Source organism: Pantherophis guttatus, chromosome 6, assembly GCF_059756535.1.
Source record: "Pantherophis guttatus breed Tessera chromosome 6, ASM5975653v1, whole genome shotgun sequence".
NCBI lineage: Eukaryota > Metazoa > Chordata > Lepidosauria > Squamata > Colubridae > Pantherophis > Pantherophis guttatus.
Window position 1 is genome coordinate 61,209,506 of NC_142068.1, and position 17,376 is coordinate 61,226,881.

Consider the following 17,376-nt stretch of genomic DNA (forward strand, 5'->3'; position numbering starts at 1 on the left):
TTTAGAATTATAATAATTATAATATTAGATAACCTAATATTATGCAATCTGTGCAGGGTTAGAAGACTCCATAGTATTTGATTTTATGGAAACAATGATTAATAAATCTGATTTTATTGGATTTGATGTGATTTCTTCCTATTTGCAAACATGCAAAAAAGTAAATGGAAAGAATTATCTATGCATGAACCACAGAAAATGTAAAACTTGAAGTACAAGTTTTAAAATAAAAGCAAGAAGACTTAGTTCATTTACAGTGTACATGCAATGGAATGTTCTCTTAATAAATGGACATTTAAGGCCTCATTAAGTGTTCATTTCAAAGATGTGTTAGATAAGGGTGAGACATTGGGCAATTTCATGCATTCTTTGACCTATTTTCAATGCTTTGAACACTTTTTGCTACCTTTGCTGCAGCTATTCCTTGCAGAAGGAAAAGAAAAACAGTGTCAGCAAAGAGAAAATTACAGGAATCAGAACATCTCAAGGGCAATGGCCTCACCTTGGGAAAAACCATCTTCATGATCATGTTAACTCTCTTGCTGGGTGAAATAATGTGCTTTGACTTGCTTGGTGTCCCAGGTTAATATTCTTTCTTTCCTTACTAAATGCATGGATTGCCCTGAAATGAAGGTGGTGAACTTTCTACTAATGGATCAATCTGCAGAGATTTATATGAAATCTATCAAATTCTGTTCAGGTGCAATTACCACTGGAACGCACAAGTTTGAATGAGATTTCAGTTTAGCCTGGCCACTTATGCCTTGTGTAGTTCACTAGAATTTAATGTCGTCCTCTTATATTAATTTTTCATCTTGTTTTGTGAAGGTATATTATAATATTAGAGCCAATCTGGTGTAGTGGTTAAGGCATCAGGCTAGAATTCAGGATACTGTGAGACTCCTAGTCCCACCTTAGACACAAAACCATCTAGGTGACCCTGGACCAGTCGCTTTCTCTCCGTCCAAGGAAGAAGGCAATGGCAAACCACTTCAGATCTTGCCAAGAAAACAGTAGGGATTTCTCCAGGCAGTCTTTGAGAATCAGACACAACTGACCAGAAGAAAAGAATCCTATATAGATAGTTGTCCACTTATGACCACGATTGAGCCCTAAAAATTTCATTGCTAAGCAAGACAGTTGTTAAGTGAGTTTTGCCCCATTTTCTGACCTTTCTTGCCATAATTGTTGTGAATCACTGCAGTTATTAAGTTAGTAACATGGTGGTTAAGTGAATCTGGCTTCCCCATTGACTTTGCGTGCCAGAAGATCACAAAAGGAAATCACATGACCTTGGAACACCACAACTGTCATAAATACATGCATATGAATTTTGATCACCTGATCAAGGGATCCTGCAATAGATATGGTCTTAAGTCACTTTTTTAGTGCAGTTGTAACTTTGAACTAAACGAATAGTTGTACGTCGATGACTACCTAATATTATTTTTATTTTTGTTTTTGACCATGAATGAAAAAAAAAAGGGATATCAGAAATAAAAAAACTGTCTGCATTTACAGATAGATTTACACCTTTATTTAGTTCCTGTCTCCTGCTAAGCAGTCTAAACAAATTATGTAAGAGTGTAGTGGTACTCTTGGTTTACAAATGCTTACATTGAGCTATATTTGAATTATAACGTAATTTGGAACTCAGTGGCAAACCTTGGATCAGATATGAAGGTAATCCTGGATTTACAATGTAATGGAACCTGCCCATCATGGTTTTAAATTGTGACTGCTGTAAATTGGGTTACCCATGTCATCAATTGGATTTCATGACCTTTTTTGTGGTGGTCACTAGATGAACACCATGATCAGTAAGTGAAGTAATGGTTTCCTATGGACTGGTGTGGCCAAAAATAGAAATTGAAATGCTGGTTTTCAGCAAAAGCGCCATAAAATCCAGTCACATGACTGCAGATGCTGCAAACACACATAAATGCAGACTGTTTGCCAAGGGCCTGATATGCAGTCATGTGACTGGGGGTGGTGGTGCAGTCATTGGAAATTTGAATTTGGGTCATAAGTACCCCCAGGGAGATCCGTTGTTGTCTTGAATAGTGGCTAAGTGACCAATTGTAAGTCAAGGATTACCTGTATCTTATTCTAGCTTCATTTTCTTTATTTTGCAAGAATCAAGGAGGTAGATAGTTCCACAGATGGCTTTCCCTAAATAATTCTTGAATCTGAAAGGATGGGCAACAAACAAATAAACAACACTAAGACGTGCACCACAACAAGTTCAGACAAACAGCTTCACATATTATAACAATTGAGAATGTGTTGTCATTTAAAGACAACACAAGTGAAACAAGACTGCTAACTACACCAAACAAATCTGAATTTTTAATATCAACAATGAGAAAAATCCAACATTTAAAAACAGCAAAAGCCTAAATGAAACAAGATAGCATATAGAAAAGTCTGCAATAAACCAGTTCTCTGAAGCTAAGAAGATTGTAGGAGTCCATAATATCTTGAATCTTAATTAATAAAACACACAATTAAATCTAAAACCCAGTATCCTACATTCATATGATGCTGCCACAGGTTTTCATGGGCAACCAACTTATTTTGTTTTGTACAATACTATAAGAGGTACTTGTATAAATAACAATAAAGCAATTTAGCAGTGATTAAAACAGCATAGAAACTAATCCTTTACTAAGTGTCTCCAAGGTAAACAAATTTTTGAGATGTATGCAGCCATATTAGAAAATGAATGGGAGGAAGAAGCTCCAATAAATCATTCCAAAATTCTCCCTGTGAAAGCTGAAGCAGAATTATCTCTAAATTAGATATCCTGAATAATTTGCTATAAGTATGTCTATCACAGTAATCTCACTTAAACTGGAAGGTACTTTCAGCCAATTTCCATTTGAGGATGTTCCAGTCCTACCATATCCTACTGAAACTTTTGATAAAAATAGCAAAGTTATTGTTAGCCTCTCGGTTTAACAATATAAAGACTACAATGATATAATCCCAGAATGTTCAGAAAAACAAGTTCAAGGTAATGAAGACAAAGAAAGCTTAATAAAAGTTGATTATATCATTAGGAGAAATAATGATATTAAATGGTACTCTGGACTATGACTATTTTAAGCTCCAGCAAGACGTGACAGCAACCAATATGGCAATATTCCATAACAGGGAGTAGTTGCAGAATGAGGAGACCTTTTCATCTTTCATTGATGAAGTTTATCTAATGATCCAAACCCTCAGACACCAGAGGAGAATCATAATTAATTAAGTTACGGTCACTATGCATGATTTAACAGAAATATCTTCAGCACAAGTGAAGGTCTTCGGTGGAAATTCTATAATTCATTGCACAGCAAAATATCTTTACAGCAATATCTAAAGTGAAAATAGATTTCTGTGAATGTTAATTATGGGGTGGTTTTAGTTTAACCACGATAGATTATGCTAGCACGTCTCAAAGCTTTTTAGGAGTACTAGCAGATTTCAGGATTGACATATACATAGGCAATGACTCCTTCTTTTTGGCTTTATCAATTATAACCTCTACCAACAGTGACACCAGGACAGCTGTCATATCCCTTGGACCTAAGCCAAATGCTTGCCTCACTTGGAATGTCCAAATACAGAAAACTGTGATGAAGTCAATTAATTTATTCATATCCTTTGATGAACTTGGGAATGTTTTTCCAGATACAATCAATGGCGACACCAGTTTTCTAGAATAGTACTTAACTATTAATTAATAAATGTCAACTCCCTTGTTGAAAGATGGTGAGGCTAAATTTCCATTTTATAGTTCTTGTTGGGTGAAGATATAGCAAGCTTCTCCATCAACAATGGTGTCATACCCACGATGTACAACAATTTTTTTTTCCCTAACTGGTGACCAAGTCATACACATACATTCATAAGATAGTACAAAATAGTATAAAATAACCCCTATCTAAAATCCAAAACAATGTTATCTTGTAGACAATGGAATTTGGGAAGTTTCCTTTTACCAATCAAGAGAGAGCAATACATTTTTTCATTACACTTACAGATCACTGCAGAGTTTTTAGTAACTGTAAATATTTTATATCTATGACACCATTGTTGATGGAGATGCATGCTTTGTTGGTAATTTTTTTTTTAATTTTTAAATTTTTATTAATTTAAGAAACCACATAATACATTTATAAATGCTTTGTTGGTAAATTTTATTATTATTTTTATAAGGCTTCATTAAAGAAGAAACAGCTGAAGTAGTTCAGTATCCTATAAAAACAAGCTAGAATGCTAAAAAACTTAGCAGAAATTTCAATTTGGGATAGTGTGGAAAAAAAGAAGTTGAGCCAAGGCAACAAATCTATTTTGAAGAATAATGTAGATTCTAAAATAGTTTGATAACCTTTGAGTTTCTGACAGCAATGTGGAGTTAATACCATGTCAAGATTCTGTTTCAAGAGTCTTTTCTGAATGAATCCACAAAGAAACCATGATGCTTTCAGGACCTATGCCAAGTCTGTAACAGACCCCCTTATCCTGTCCTGGAAGAAGACTCTGACCTATACTAGGATATGCTGCCATCCAAGCATAGAAGATGGAAAGGCATAGTCACATTGAGAAACAGCTACACCAGGCAGAGGAATTCAGGATATACCTACTATGGGAACTAAATCTGATCAGACCAACTATGCTGGGTAGAATCAGAAATTTCAAGTTTAGGAAACAATCCCGGGGCAGCAAGCTGCTGGAAAAACACTGCTTCCCAGATGTTTACAGATCAATTGTTTAATGAGCTGTTTTAGATTCTTACCACTTACCAATGCCTGCCTGATTAGTTGGTAATTTCCTTTTTCTCACCTTTTGAATATATTTTTATCTTCATCTTTACTACAACTATTTAATTAATTGACAGCTAGAGGCAGAAAAGGGTATATAACAACACAAAAAAACTTCAGATTACATAAAGAGATTAGTAATAGCACTCTTAACGCTTTACTTATTTATGTGGTCAACCATATTACAACAGTGTATCTAAGCTTCATACAAAAAACATCAACAATTAAAACAATAATCCATGATGCCCCAAGTAAATGACCATCCATAAAAACACAGCAAGAACAACAATAGGGCTAACCTAACCATTTCAGTTGAACATCTGGGAAACAGGGCTTCAGAATCTTATAAAAGGCCAATAAGGTCAGGATTCAGATCTCCAGAAGACGTTTTTCCACAAAAGCACTGCCACACAGCCAACATAGCTCCTGGATCCAACAAGATCACGCTGTTTAATAGAGGGAAGTCAGAACATGCCTCTGTGCTAGATCTGGTGGTTTGAGTAGAAACAATGGGATAAAGAAGGTTCCACAAATAGATCTGTCATTCTATTTATCCATGTCAAAGACTGTCTTTAATTATTTGCATGACTTTGTCTGTTCTGAATACTATTAAGAACAAGTGTAAGAAAAGTCACAGAAGGACAAATCGTTGGCAATGTTTTTTCCGTGTGGAAGTAAACTTCTTTTCCAAAATAAGCTGGGCCAGCATTTCACCTAAAGAACACCTCCCCTCAAATTATGTCTTTGTCAGAATCTCAGTTAAGAGATCTCCATTTGAGATGCTTTAGAGGGCAACCCAGTTTCTTCCAAAGAAGCACATTTGCACTGGAGTGGGAAACTTGCAGTAAAGTTTTGATGATTGATTAGATGTCAAAATGTGAATCATCAGACTATGCACTAAACTGGGTGCTTGAACAACAATAGGCTCAGCATTTTAGCACTGAAAACTTTAATGGATGCTGGGAACAATATGTTCTTTTTGCAGCTGGCTAATCTGATGACTGCGCTGGTAGTTTTCTGGAATTGGGCTGTGACCTCTTATGTTTGCTGTATCCAGGAAGTGGATGACTAAAAATAGGCAGAAATTTACTTACTTAATGGAATGGCTATTGATTTTCCACCTGTGTTGGTAGCATCCCTTGGTGAAAAGCACAGCTTTGGTTTTGCATATTTAGTCCACTAGAATTGGACAACCACTATTTAAATAAGTAAATGAATCATAATCATAAATCTCAGACCCTCAATTAGCAATGTTCAGCCAAAGCTCAATAGCTGTAGCAGAGTCTAGTTTATTTGGGGAAGACAGTAGCTATGTCATCAGCATGGGGGTATGTGGAAATTAGCCTCTAGTTGAATGAGCAGGATGCAAAATTCAAATTTGTAAAGAGTCTGAATACTCTTTAACATAGGGGGCCAGGATACACACTTGCTTAACCCTGTTTTGTCAAGCCTTTTATCAACTCTTTTTGGACCTTGCTTACTTGGTAGGATGTGAAGACTGAGTAATTCAAGTAATTGGTAAATGTCACCGTTGGGGTAAAGAATTAATTCATGATCAATTCTGACAATTGGGATATTAACATGTAATCAATGTTCTCTGGGACCCAGAAAGTGAATTTTCCCAGTTTTCAGGAGTGCATGATAGATTTGCTGAATGGAAGGAAAACAAGTAAAAGATAAGAGATAATATATCCTTATATATAATATTATTGTATCCTATCCCACCCCACCCCACCCCATCCCATCTGGGGGGTGGGTTCTACTTACCTTTCCTACCGGTTCGCAATGGGATCGCACATGAGAGAGCAAAGCGAGCATGCGTGCCTTGCTTCTGTGCATGTGCAGAAGCATCTGCGAATGCGCAGATTGCTGATGATGACATCTGGGGCGGTGGGCGGGGCCTCTCACCAGTTTTACTACCGGTTCTTGCGAACCGGTCCGAACCGGGGGCAACCCACTACTGATCCCATCCCATCTCTTCCCATTTATAGGAAAGGAATACCCATATCTGTTGTAGATATTACTGTATAACACATTGGATGAACAGAATAACATAATCTTGATAATTAAACAATTATTATTACACTACCAATATGAGCATCAGTCAGTGACGCTGTAACCAAGGTAGGCTAGGATTGAGAGAACAGTAATTTCCAACGTAGTTAAGATTAGATCCTTTCATAATAAAGAGTAAGTGGCAGGAAATCTTCTTTCAAGAGAGAGGCTCTTTCTGACTCAATCATTCTGTCATTTTATTCAATCCAAAAATAGGTTAATTTGAGCTGTTGCTCCTGCTGTTATTCCGGTATATATTTAAGTAGACTCATATCTGAAATTATGATCATCCTTGACATTACTGCTTCCTTGTTCTCTTCTACATGCTTTCTAGGGTTTTGTTTCAGTATGCAAAGGACAAAACAATTACGGCAACTGCTTAATAGCGTTGGTTAGAAAATACCAGCATGGCTGTATTCTCATTTTAAATGCCTCTCCTGTATAAAGAATTCATTTTATTTTCATAAATATAGAGTAGACACATTAGCATCCTGAAATCTATTTAGCATCCAAAGAAAAGGATGTGCATATTCATCATGTCATCAAGAGACACTAGTTACGCACACTAAATCTTTCATACTGCAAATCCTATTTATTCACCAGGGCTTTTATGTCCGCTATCCAGGAATTTAAACCTAAAGTTAAAATGTGAGTGATAGCACTAATAAGATTAAAAGCCTTGCAGTTAGGAATCATGGTACTATAATCTTGGTATCAGCAAAAGATTTATGTACAGTTTTTTCCCCTGTACAGACAATGGATAAAAAATGTAGAACAAAGCAAAGAGAGGAGCTTAACTTCAATAACATTTAGCTGGATTTTTCAAATAACACTGCAGATAAAATGGTTATAGAATAAATTTACTCCTGCTCCTTAAAGCTTAGTGTAGCACGTAGTGCTGTCTGAAAACCTTAAGCAGAGCTTGGAAATTTTTCAGGTATCATCAAATAATTATGCATGGTGGAGGGAACCAAAATATTATGATAAGGATACTATCCATTCAATTGTGTCTGATTCCCAGCAATCCTATGGACTAGGTCACTCCACATTTCATGATCTTTTTACAACTTCTTTTGGTTGTTTTATGACCTGGCTGGTAATTAATATAATGTATTATGTCATATACCACATTGTACCATATCTTATCAACATATCATATCATTATTCCAAAAATGTAGCATTTTAGGATTCTTTCCCAAGATGGTGAGGTACTTCATTTTTTAAAATAATTTTTTTTTCAAATTTTTTCAAATTTGTTTTATTAATTTTACAACAACACAACACAACATACAAAACACAAACACACAATATGTGTTTCTTTTTACGTATCAATTTAGTTTCTCTTATTTTCTATTTTCTACATTTCCTATTTTTCTCATCCTTTATGATCTTTATCTTTATTGTCCCTTTGTTTCCAGTTTTATTCATTTACAGTATTTTACACATTTGTCACATCATTTATTCACTTTTACTTTCCCTAATCTTGAGCCAATCATACCACTTAGTCCATACTTGATAATATTCTGTGTCTTCTTTTTCTTTTATTTCTTTCATTAATTTATCAACATATCATATCATTATGCCAAAAATACAGCATTTTAGGATTCTTTCCCAAGATGTTGAAGTACTGCAATTTTTTTTTATAATTTTCAAAGACTTCAGGAGAGAAGAGTGAAATCTTGTAAGGGATATTGTATCTGTGGATGCAACATCACCAAACTCTCCATTAATATATGCCTATGAATTATCCTACTGAAAGAAATTCTGAATAAATATCATGGGGTGATTTTCACATACACATGTTCACAGTAAATGAATAACTGCAGCTGTGAATTTGAACATACTTTCCTTAATTTAATAAGCTTTCAAAAGCTAGCATTTTGTGATTTAAAATTGTTTTTACAACCTAAGGGTTGTAAAACTGGAAGAAATGAAATAGTAATTAGGAATCTTTCTCAACATGAAGTCCTCCTGCTATGTTGGACTTTAACTTCCAGTTGAGTAAGGTTTATGTGCACAAGATCAAGGAGACAGAAACATTAGAAAAAAATCGACAGTCTGGAAAAATCAGCAGTGTCCACCACAAGGTGGACTGTCAAATGACAGTGTTTGTGTGATGACATCATACAAATGCCACCATTATGCACTTCCATCTTGCTGTCCGAAATATGTATGTGAATTTCTCCAATGTCATTGTTATTTACCTTTAGTGATTTGTTTCCCCCTTTGCCCACCCCCACGGACACCCATGAACTCCTTAATTTAGAAAATGTCAATGAAATGTCATATAGGCTCAGGCAAGCTGTAATCAAATAAAAGGGATCTTTAGGTTACCAGCTGAGTCGTGCAATTTATTTCTCTGTTTCACACAGCTACAGAGGACAAGTAACCTGCTGTGGATTTATGTAGCCAATTACCTTACTAACCTCGGCCCCACTTCCTCAACAAGACAACTCAACCATATAGTGATTATCCCTTCATTTTTAAAAATGTAACATTCCTATTATGCAAGACTTTCTAATTAGTTAATGGAAATAAATTTAAGGCCATCAGAATACATATTAATTAAGCTGCCATTAATATGAATGTTAGAATTACAATAGCATTAAAAAAAACCATTTCCTCCTCAACCTTGGTCTTAGATGTTTGTTTCTTCACTATGTGTTTCTACAAAAATCCTTCACAGCACCTAGCATAACAACATAAGACTTGTGCTGAATCAAGCCAAGGACTCATTCAGTTCAACACACAGTAAACTGTTAGCTTTATTTATCATAATTGTATAAATTTCCAAAAATAGATCTTGAGCATTTGAAGTCAGTCAGAATTCTCTCTAATTGATATATAAACCTATACTGTATTCGGATGTAAAATCATGGTCCTTAAGTACTGCAAAGGCACCTTATTCAGATCACACTAAAGACTAGTTTTCCATTTTTAAAGGTCTGCATCCTTATTTTTATTGGCAAAAACACTTTTACAATTAATTAATCCTTGACCTCTATGCCTCTTTAATTTTGAGGCCCATAGCAACATTTCTTATTTCTCTGCACTATCACTAGTCTCTTTGAAGCATCTGTAAATATATCTTCCTTTTGTTCTTTGTTTATAGCAAGATGTTTTTTCTCCCCTACATTATTGAAATGTGTTTGAGAAGTTCAAGTGTGCTAATATTAAACTACATATCAACATCAAAAGAAATTCCAATTATAATGACACATAGTGTTATGAATATTTCTGAATGTAGGAAAACAAAACAAAAATCCCTTTTTGGCCTAAACCATAGTAAGAAAGACCATGCAATAAGTTGTTAAGTCCTAGAAAATGAGTTGCATTGCTTGCTAGTTATTATTAGCTAGCTCTGATTCTAATATTGTAAGGCTAAAGGTTATTAAGATTAAATGGTACTACCAAGCTGTGAATTAGATTTATTAAGTTAAAACAACAGAGGATTCTCTGTGACATACCATCTCACATAGATATCTCATTTAAATAGACAGGAGAGACAGCATGATAGGTACAGTATACCAATCACTAAATGTTGCTTTTTGAAATGAAGATAAAACTAACTGAGAGGAAAATCTAGGAATATTCATAACTGTCTACTTCAGAAAATGTTAAATATATTGAGTTAGCTCCTTAATTGGTTATGTATCACTTGCCAATATGACAATGACACTAAAAATATTCATCCTGAAGCAAATGAAGAACAATTATGCTTAATTCCAACCTGGCTTTTCTAAATATATCCACAATGCAAATTTACAGTAAATTACACCATGATAAACCCAGAATGATTTAGTGAGCAACCTCCAGTGTTCCCAATTGCTGGCTATATAAAATAATAGATTTATGAACTGGGTCCAGGATATAAAAAACACCAATTAAAGATTTCCCAACAGATTTGTGACTTTTCCCTGCATTATTAAATCTGCTTGATCTTATTCAGTTTCTCAAAGAAACAAGTTTCCCTAGATTAGTAAACATCTTACATACTATGTGAACAGTTACATCTACGTGTTGACATTTAGATTTCTCAGGAAATAGGTTGATTACCTTAAGCAATACAAAGTTCATTCCTAGCTCCTCTTTTGGGGATAAATTCGAATAATATTTTTTAGACTAGTGTCAGCACTCAGATTATTTGTTCCCAGCATCTGCTAAATGGTAGCAACCAACCAATAGCATCCATACAAAACCATGATGGTGTCAATGTAACAACATACATCTACAATGATATCATCATGTCAATGATATGTTTTTTGTATCACAACATTTGACATATGAATATTGTCACTTTGGTGTCCCATTCAGTTTATGTTTTATATTTAAACATTCTTAATATTCATAATTTATATTATTATAGTTGATGTTCATAGATAATTCAATACTAACACACTTGAACTTCTCTCAAAAACTTTTGAATAATGCAGAGAGGAAAGACAATTCCTATCACAGAGAACAAAAAGAGAGGGATATTTATAGTTTCAAAGAGATTAATAGAAATGCAGAGAAATGCAATTAATGAACAAAACAGATGAAAGAACAAAGAGTAGACAGAATTCCTGAAGGGATAAAAGTATACCATAAAAGTTTATGATGATCAAGTGAACTCTGTGGTTATTCCAAAATCACAGAAGGCAAGAGAACAAGAGATTCCAAAATATTTGTTTTATAGAAATTTTCTAGTCTTTAGAGGCGGCCACCCATCTAACTACTGGCCATATCTTCATCTTGATTTCACTAAAGTGCTTCTTACAAGATCTAGACTAAGGTATTAATATTGACTGGCAGCACTTGTGATTATATCTTATGCCCATAATCTCAAAAATTTTGCCTTACCTGAGTCCAGAGCATGTACTCAAAATTACTGCAGATTCAGCATATTCTTGTACATGGCCATGATAGAAGCAATTATTCTAATGAGACAGAGAAAAAAGGATCAATTCCAATATTCCATGTGTAATCTTACTACAGATGTATGATGTGTTCTGTTCTTTATTATTATTATTGTTATTATAAAGATCTGTTCTGAATTCTAGTGATTGAGGAAATAATCATGCTGAAAGCATCTTTCTGCCTAGTTTGAAACAAGGCATGAAACTTTCCAGCGATTAATGCCAGATTTACACGAATTCAAGGCAATATCTATGTTCTACCTCGCTCAACAAAAGACAATGATCAGACAAGTATTTAAAGCAATTCTCCTGGACACGCCTGCTTTTTTTATTATATTATTATCGGAAAACTATGATGATAACAGTTTGTAAAATTAAGCAGCAGAGCAAATTACACTGTCATTCACCTTTAGGCGCTTGCTGTAGATATAAATTTTAAATCATGCAGATCCATAGGACATAATTAAGCATACTACACAATGTAATAAAACCATTTCCTATTTTACAGCTTCACAAAGAAATTGATCATGAGAAATAGAGTGGAGAGGAAAGAGAAATAATATTTAGAATAGAATAGAATAGAATAGAATAGAATAGAATAGAATAGAATAGAATAGAATAGAATAGAATTGAATAGAATTGAATTGAATTCTTTATTGGCCAAATGTGATTGGACACACAAGGAATTCGTCTTTGGTGCATATGCTCTCAGTGAACATAAAAGAAAAGATACATTCGTCAAGAATCATAAGGTACAACACTTAATGATAGTCATAGGGAACAAATAAGCAATCAAATCATATTAGGAAACAGTCAATATAAATTGTAAGGATACCAGCAACAAGGTTACAGTCATAAGTGGGAGGAGATGGGTGATAGGAACGATGAGAAGATTAATAGTAATCTTAGTAATTAATAGTAATAATAGTAATTAATAGTTATCATCCTGTGTTGACTTGGAAGCAGTTTATTATTAAGAACAGGAATGAAAAGGAATTCTATTTTCAGAAGGCCACTCCTGTTTCACTTTGTGGCAGGTTATTGTATTTCTTTTTAATAAATCCAGCTGCTTACCAAAAGAACCGTAACAGAAGATACATAGTCAATAAAGCTGAGAATTTGCCTGGGATTCAAGGTTAATGCTATTGCTGATGAAATGTAATACTTTTTCCCCAGTTATGGATCTGGTTATAAAACAATGTTTGTGCCACAAGCAGCATTTCTAGCTCCTTTGAATGCCACCTTAAAAAAAAAAAAAAAGAAACTCTCCCCCCCACCTCCTTTGTGAAAGGTTGTTATCTTATTAATGCAAAGAAAGCTATCTCTCATATTTCTGCATAACAGTCATCTCACCAACCTCTATTTCTTGGTTCATTCACATCAAAGCTGCATTAATTAACCTTTCAGTATCAGGGCATGGATTTCAATTATATAGTCACAGACAGCAGCCTTCTAAAGACCACCCTGATTTGGTTAGAGAAAGTAATCATATGAAAAGATCATAGATGAGTTTTAATAGTTCAGGTGTATAAATTTTTGGCAAATTTGATCACTGTGTAAAGAAAATATTAGCTTAGCACAAAAGCTTCCTTTTAGACTACATGCAGGGCATACCTACACAAACAAAATGAACATTACAAAATAAGGTGATTGCCTTGAATCTTTACTGAATTACCTTTATAATCTGTTCTGGTATCAGCTTAATAAAAACAATGTAAAAGGGGAGAAAGCCACATACAGGAAATTGTGTGTATCCGTGTTTATGCGTTCGTAATAAAAGCAGAGATACCATAATAAAACAACAATATAAAAACAATGTTCAACAAAACATACTCATTAAAAGCATGGAGTGGGAGGCGGGGAACGAAAAAGAAAGTCCCACTCTTCCAACATGATTTTGGGGAAGGTTAGAGAAAGGGGTAAAATTCAATAAGCCTCTAAAGACAGAATAACACACAGTTTCCCAAAATGGCTGACTGGGAAATTCTGGGAGTTGAAGTCCTCCCATCTTAAAGTTGCCAAGGTTGGGAAACCCTCAGATAGTAGATACTGCCCAAATATCAGAAAGCAGAGCATTCCAGACCTTACACTCCATTTGACAGGATTCAGTCTTTGCTTATTAGCCCTCATCTACTCCCATCCTTATATCAGGATATGTTTCAAAACATTTGTGTTCCATCATGGTCACCCTGAGATTCTGTGGGCTTCATGGTAAAGTACCATTGAACTAATGCATATTGCAGAGCACATCCCATATCAATGTCTTTAGTTTTCCTTCCAATTCAAGTGTGGCCTTCCTTAAGTGAAGGGGTGCCTAGTAAGTCCTCTCTGCAAGCAGATGTTATTGAGAGAACATCCCATAGATATCCAGAAACTGAATCAGGAAGGGATTTAAAGGTGACAGATATCGCTTTAAATTGCACTCAGAAGCTGAGTGGTAATTCATGGAAGAAAGCCTTTTAATCCCATTAACTACATATTATGGCTCTGAATACCAATTGCAGGGGAATGCAGCTCAAAATTTATTTTGAATTTGGAACAGCTTCCCTTTGCCAGCTGCATGTTCATTCTGAGGGGGAAAAAATGTTGGAAAAATGAGTTATTTGCATTTCCCTCCCTCAGAACATTGAGAATGAGAAACAATGGAGTATTCCCCATCATTTTGTCAAGTTATATCCATATAATGTTGTTTCTTGTTTCACCTTAAAATCTGGAGCAAACTGCAGGGAAATCTCTGAAAGAACCTTTAATGAAACTGTTGATTATAATATTCAGTTTAGTTACACATTCCAAAATTGCTCATAATGGGAACCCCAATATAAGACAAAAGTCATTCTGTAACTTCATGTATTACTATCTACATGGTTATTATGAAAAGCACTAAGTTCAACAACTCTCTCTAACATATAATGTTAATGTTGTAAGTTCAGCTTGAATTAATCAAAAGACAAATACTGTATAATAATTAAGTTTATCTACTGTTTTTAATTAAGAAACCTTATTTATAGGTAGAAAAAATAACGTCATTATAGTCTTATATTTTTATTGAAAAGAATGCTTTGTGAAGATATTTGTTAATATTTTAATAAATACCAGGCAAAGCTTGAATTCTTTCATCAACTCTTCTTCCATAACCTCATCTATAATATATTTTCAGAGTCTGATCCCAAGAAAATGAAAAAGAAATAAAAAAGGCTTTCTAACTCCTGTACTGAAGAAAGCCAGGAAGTCTTTATAATCTTTTTTGAGAGCTTCCATATCTCAAAATCTGGTTCTCATGCTACATATTGCAACAGTAGATACTTTCAACTTGTTTGAAACTCTAACAGGAACATTTGTAAAGAGTAATAAGTGCACAAATCTTATTGTTATTTAAAGTCCTGGTATCATGGTTCGATTGGAGCATTTCCTTCCACAGATGTGCATTTTGAACAAAAAGGTGAGTAAATTACAGCAGCCAAAATCTAAAATCAAATATATGCTACTCACTTTATCTGCATGGTTCCCATTCTTTCCCTTTAACTATAAAGTATGATACATTGACTTCCAACCACAGGAATTCACAAAGCTTACCGTATAATTACGTGTGACAATAGTGCTAGTACCATCTTCCAAATAATGCATTTCTGTGATGTTGCCAGCAAAGAGACCACTAGGGGAAAAATTAAAAGGAAATCTTAGACAACAATTCTGCATCAAATAATTTTGATTTAATTTACTCTTTTCAAAAATAAATGGAAATAAGAGGAAGTTCAATTCAGGAACAAAAATAGATATAACATTTGGATAATGTCTGTAAACAAAGAAAAGGACAATTCCACAGTTAGCTTTCTTCCTGAATATTAACAAGTGTTCCAGCAAAAATAAATCAGTACTTTTGATACAATAATTTGTATTGTATCCAAATTCCAAATGCATTTTAAAGCAAGATCTTTCATTCATGTCTTTCTAGAATCAGATGCTTCAAATCAATTGCTTTGAGCTATTGTGGAAAAAAGTTAATTATACGGCATGTAAAATTAGTTCAAATATAAATTATCTGGAATTGTCTCAAAGGGCTTACAAGCGACATTTTACACTCTGGGTTTTTTTCCCCTCTTCTGTTCAATCATGTCCTTTTCCTGATAGGGCAACTCCCTGCAATTTTATTGGCAAAGTTTTGCCAATGGTTTGCCATTGCCTTCTTTTTAGGAGTGAAAGAAAGTGAGGGCCTAAGGTTATCCAGCTGGTTTTGTGTCTAAGGCAGGAATACAACTCAGTCTCCTTTTAGCCTAATGCCTTAACCATTACACCAAACTGGCTCTCTTAGCAATTCCTATTTTTAAATATTCTACTGGAACATGATGTATGGATTTTATAGACATATATAGTTCTTTCTTAAGGAATCACTGGAGTAAGATTTGGTTATAATATCAGTGTATTGGTTACAGGACCTAGTGAAGACCTAGTGAATTTATAATATTTGCACCATTCATGAATCATTATTTTGATAGTGAGAATGGTATTGTTCCACCTATCTCTTTCTAAGGTGTTTAGTTCATTCTTAGTAGGTTTTATGACAGTAAAAGTGAAGTCTAGAATGCCCTGGGGAATTTCTGTGTTAAATGACTGGAGTTCCTTTCCCAAACCAGATCTTACATGGAATGTTGAGACAAAAAATTCTGCCAATATGTCACCTCCCAAGTACCCTTATAGCCTGTTCCCTGATTTATCATATAGTTCTGGAGAAGAAAAGAATGGGGAATGACTCAAGAGGGAATAGTCCTAGATACTTATGTCCAATGTTCAGATACATTTTTTTAATTAATCTGGCTTTTTATGCATAAAATATGTCTTGATCTTTGGTCTTAGTTTTTGAGATTCAGATCTAAATGTATTGCAAACAGAATGTTCTGGAAGAGATCAGATTAGAAAGATTTGCTATGGCTGTGTAACAGCTTACTATGTCATGGATTCTTTGTAGAAAGAATCCATTTATCTAACCAGATCACTCAATCCATGCTAATGTTTCCCTCAAGAGGCACCAAGAAAAAGTTTTAGTACTTAGTCCTTGAAGAAACATATCCCAATAGCAAGCACCTGGACCATTTGGCTTATGAACAGTCACTGGTATGAGCAAACCAGGAAATTGACTCTCTCAGAGCTGTTGGTGCAATCCTGAAAATGTCATGGATTTTTCATTTTTGGCATGTATTTAATGCTAAAGTCATCCCTATTTATTTCAAACCTCTCTCTCTCCCTTCGCCTCCCCCACCCTTTTTTATAGCAGGATCTCTGGAGCTGGGTGAAATCATTTCTATCATTGTTTTCTTTGTTTCAGATTTTTGGCAACCTTTAACCAAGTTACTTGCAAGTCAGAGTCATTTCTGTACTGTTTCTACTTTGATTATTCCAGAAAGCGACCTGCAGTTTGAGTTTTAAAAATTTATTTTGCATGAACTAATTACTTCCACTTTAGAACTGCCTATTAATTCTGCCAAGTAAAATAATTAAAATATCTCTTATTTTCTAATTCCCCAAAGAACTTATGTGAACACTTTGATTTGGGTAATATTTATTTCTGTGTGGTTTTTTTTTTATAAGGGAGGGAGAGAAGAGAGAGGGAGGGATGG

At 34.5% G+C, this 17,376-nt stretch overlaps 1 protein-coding gene across 1 annotated transcript in view; it reads right to left on the reverse strand.

Moving 5' to 3' along the window:
- Positions 1-17,376, reverse strand: part of ADAM12 (ADAM metallopeptidase domain 12) — a 261,963-nt gene that overhangs the window by 98,745 nt on the left and 145,842 nt on the right. Inside the window, exons 4-5 of the mRNA XM_034436441.3 lie at positions 15,338-15,416; positions 11,709-11,785 (exon numbers count right to left, since the gene is read on the reverse strand). Of these exons, the coding sequence (XP_034292332.1) occupies positions 11,709-11,785; positions 15,338-15,416 (156 nt within the window). The remainder of the gene's footprint in view (positions 1-11,708; positions 11,786-15,337; positions 15,417-17,376) is intronic.